This window comes from Amphimedon queenslandica, unplaced genomic scaffold, assembly GCF_000090795.2.
Source record: "Amphimedon queenslandica unplaced genomic scaffold, v1.1 AMPQUscaffold_12447, whole genome shotgun sequence".
In the NCBI taxonomy this organism is placed as follows: Eukaryota; Metazoa; Porifera; class Demospongiae; order Haplosclerida; family Niphatidae; genus Amphimedon; species Amphimedon queenslandica.
The window spans coordinates 1-3,501 of NW_003547316.1; the positions used below are offsets into that span (position 1 = coordinate 1).

The following is a 3,501-nucleotide window of genomic DNA, read 5'->3' on the forward strand; positions in this document are numbered from 1 at the left end:
TTTTAGTCATAAATAATTACCATGGCTAGCAAGAGACAGTCTTTTCTGCTTTCCTTTGTCAACAAGTCTTCCAAGAGGACCAGGACTAGCACTTTACAGGTTTGATAGAGCTTTACATATAAGATAAGGGGGCCTTTTAGGCTCATTTTTATGCTTTATGATATTGTATGCGTGCGTTGAGTATAAGCCCAAAAATACGCGAGAAAAAGTGGGTGTGGCCAAAATTGTGGTGCGCTTTGCACGCCACTTTTTGCCCGACCGCTCCTCAAATCCTGCCACCGCCTTTGTCACTCACTACCCACTGTTTCACATAATCCCTCAATTACTGGTGCCCACACTGTCATAGTAATCTAACTCACAATACTATTCAGTTATAGTACTCACTTTGTCACACTTACCTTATAACTCTTCCTGGACATTCTTGTATCTTTTTGTTTGTTGCTTTACTTTGTTCTGTTTCATTCTAGGTCCTTCAATCATTAAGGTCCTTTCACTGGAGTGGAGACAATAATCATTGCACGCATTCATGTCTTTTATAATAATAAATATTTTGTGTCAAGTTGCTACAAGCTTATTACTTGCTTTGAAGTTTCTACAGGGTATCTAGAGCTTTCACAGAGTTGCTAGAGCTAACAGAGGCTTTCTAGAGCTACCCGGCAAAAGGGTCGGCTTTGCTCTAGCCTGCTACAGGGTCGCTCGAGCAAACTCAGGAACTTTTTGAACAAACACAGAGACTTTTTGAACAAACACAGACCTGCTTTAGCTAACATTGGATCTCTAGAGCTGATACAGGGTTTCTAGAGCTAACAAAAACTAGCTCGAGCAAACAAAGAATTGATCGAGGTAACCGTGAGTAGCTCGAGCAAACAAAGTGTCGTTCGGCTACTAAGGGCTGGCTAAAGTGTAAAGAAAACCTTACAACAAACGTAAGACTCACCTTATTTGTCTTGCCATCTTGAACAAGAGCAGCAGCATCACAGAGAAACCTTCACAGAGCAGAAGGCCATTTTCCTCTTCACGTGAGACGGAAGTATACGAATTTTGCTAATGATGTCGGAGAGCCAAGCCACAGGAAGTCCATATAAATTGTGTATAAACCTATTTCTTGTTCATTGAGCAACTGCGTGGGTGGTAGCGTACATAGATACACAGAAACTTGGATAGAATTAGATAACTATCCTAGCAGTGGACTTGCCACAATAAGAGATAAAGTGCTTGATCAATAGAGCACATCATTTATGAAAACAGCAAAGCTAGGTTGTTTTTTTTGGGAACTTACAGCTAATTTTCATCATAATAATTCTATTATTTAGAAAAATATTCCTACACAAGGAATAGTTATAAGGCAACAGTTACCTTATAAAGACACCTTTTAAGTACCACATAGAAAAATTTCATGAGTGCATTCTAAAGAATACTGAAGTTAAAATTATTTTAATTATCAAGTATGATTAAATTGATTAAAATTTTAATAATAATAATGATAAATAATAATAATGAACTTTACAAAGACATCGACACAGCAATGAATAAAGATAGAATAATTTGAAAAAGAGTCTTTGAAGGACTCATTGATCAAATCAAAGAGCCTAACATAATTAACTAACTAAAATAATTACTGCAATCCTGGTTTACTATGACTGAGTTCTAACGGAATAGGGGACCAGTATTTCACTTTATAATTAGCAATATGTAATCCAGGAGATTCATCTATGGAGAGTAAACGTACTGTGGCATTCACAGGTAATCTTAGTTCCTCAGTTTCAGAATCAGAATCTTTTCATCATGTGGTTTGAGGCGTGATTTTCCTCTCCTGTGCTCACGAACAGGTATCCACCCAGCTTTACCATCAACCTCATGGTTTACTCCTGGTACACCATTACATTCCTCAAACACAACAGAGTCACAGCTACAGACATCAACTTTTAAGGTGGAACTCTCAGATGCAGCTATGTCACCATTGGTGTCCACGTGGTCAGAAAAATTGTAATATATCATGATATCTTTACCCAGGAAGAAAATAATAGGGATCAAAGTCTATATCCTCACAATAACCTTGATCTATAATGCTAAAACAGCCAACCAGGTACCTACACAATTCAAATGAGTACAAATATGAATGACAGTTGCCACTCTCACAAAAGCTCAAGATATCTGCCAAACACAGGTATAAAGAAAGTTGAAAACCACTGCAATGACTACAATTTGCATATTATATCAAACATTACAAGCTATACTCATGAATACAACAATGCTAAACACACACAAACACATAGCTATAGGCTCATAGTACTTGCTGGGACCTTTAACTTGTTAGAAAAATGTTCCCTTTTCTCCTCCAGCAATAAAACTTCTGCAGAATAACAGACATCTATAATACTAATAAACTACCTTGTAACTGTGAGTGCATTCACTCTATTTTACAAGTTATAGAATTTAATATGATTTTTAAGTCAGCCATTTTTAATTCTCACAGTGGAAACAAGCGCCTGAACACGAACAGTTCTTGGTTATAAATGTAGAAGATCAGTTGTACACATCTTTATCCAATGCTAAAGGCGCAGAGAACAGCAAAGCAACTGTAGACTTCTTAGTTTTGATATAAATAATAAAAATAGGCAAGAGGCACTACCAGAGCAAAAGTCCGCCATTTCGAGAAAAACATCACTTCCGGTAAGAAATAGAAAATCAGGTTTGGCTTCCCGGCCGACTGTTTTGTATTTTATAGTAAATAGAGGAAGTGACATCATCACATGACGCATGACCAATTTAGCAGATCAGCAGATAATGGAGAGCTGGAATTAATCACATGACGCATAACCAACTTGCAACTTCCTCTGCTGATCTTGCTGATAATGGTCAAAATGGCTTGCTTTGTCTTTGTGTTTCTTATGATTATGATCCTTTCTTCATCAGCTTCAGGTACATATATTCTTTTAACTAACATTTTAATTTTTTTTATAGTGATACTAAGTACATCGGGCAATGCTACCTTGTGTTTGGGACAGACCCGACAACAATTTTTGTGTGAAGTTGCCGGCCCTCTCCTTTTTTGGTCATTTTCTGGGGCCAATGGAGTTCCCTTCAGTAGTGGTGCAACCACTACCCGTTTCTTGTCACCAAATATCGAAGTGGAACTCCTTTCAATATGTTCAGAAGTGCCACTGATTCGATCTATGGCTACCATCACGAAGGTTACCAGGAATATGAATGGTACAACTCTACAGTGCCGAAACAGTTCTTTTGTAACTGGAAGTATTGGTGAAGAAGTTAATTTCTATGTACTAAGTAGGTTACTTCTTTGAATCATAATACTTCATTTACACTGGCTTCTTTAAAGTGTAAGTGCAGTGATTTTTTAGGGTATTTATTTTATGGTCTTAATATGATTGCCTGACCATAATAATGATGTGTTCCAACTCCCATTATCTAAAAAAATTTATTCACTGAGATATGAGCCTTCAAAGATTACTTTTTGCTTCCTGTTAATTCACTTCCTGT

At 37.1% G+C, this 3,501-nt stretch overlaps 1 protein-coding gene and 1 long non-coding RNA gene across 3 annotated transcripts in view; one reads left to right on the forward strand and one right to left on the reverse strand.

Moving 5' to 3' along the window:
* Nucleotides 1-461: 461 nt before the first annotated feature.
* LOC109587788 (uncharacterized) lies at nt 462-1,306 on the reverse strand. The gene is made up of 2 exons (XR_002187794.1): nt 938-1,306; nt 462-493 (listed from the first exon to the last, which is right to left on the reverse strand). It is a non-coding gene; the product is annotated as an uncharacterized LOC109587788 (long non-coding RNA).
* A 1,489-nt stretch (nt 1,307-2,795) lies between these two features.
* The window catches only part of LOC109587791 (uncharacterized), a 4,366-nt gene continuing 3,660 nt past the window's right edge, over nt 2,796-3,501 (forward strand). The window contains exons 1-2 of one of the 2 annotated variants that reach the window (XM_020004010.1): nt 2,796-2,922; nt 2,965-3,288. In XM_020004010.1, coding sequence (XP_019859569.1) covers nt 2,856-2,922; nt 2,965-3,288 — 391 coding nt within the window. In that variant the 5' untranslated portion in view covers nt 2,796-2,855. The remainder of the gene's footprint in view (nt 2,923-2,964; nt 3,289-3,501) is intronic. The other variant, XM_020004009.1, reaches the window with a different exon arrangement.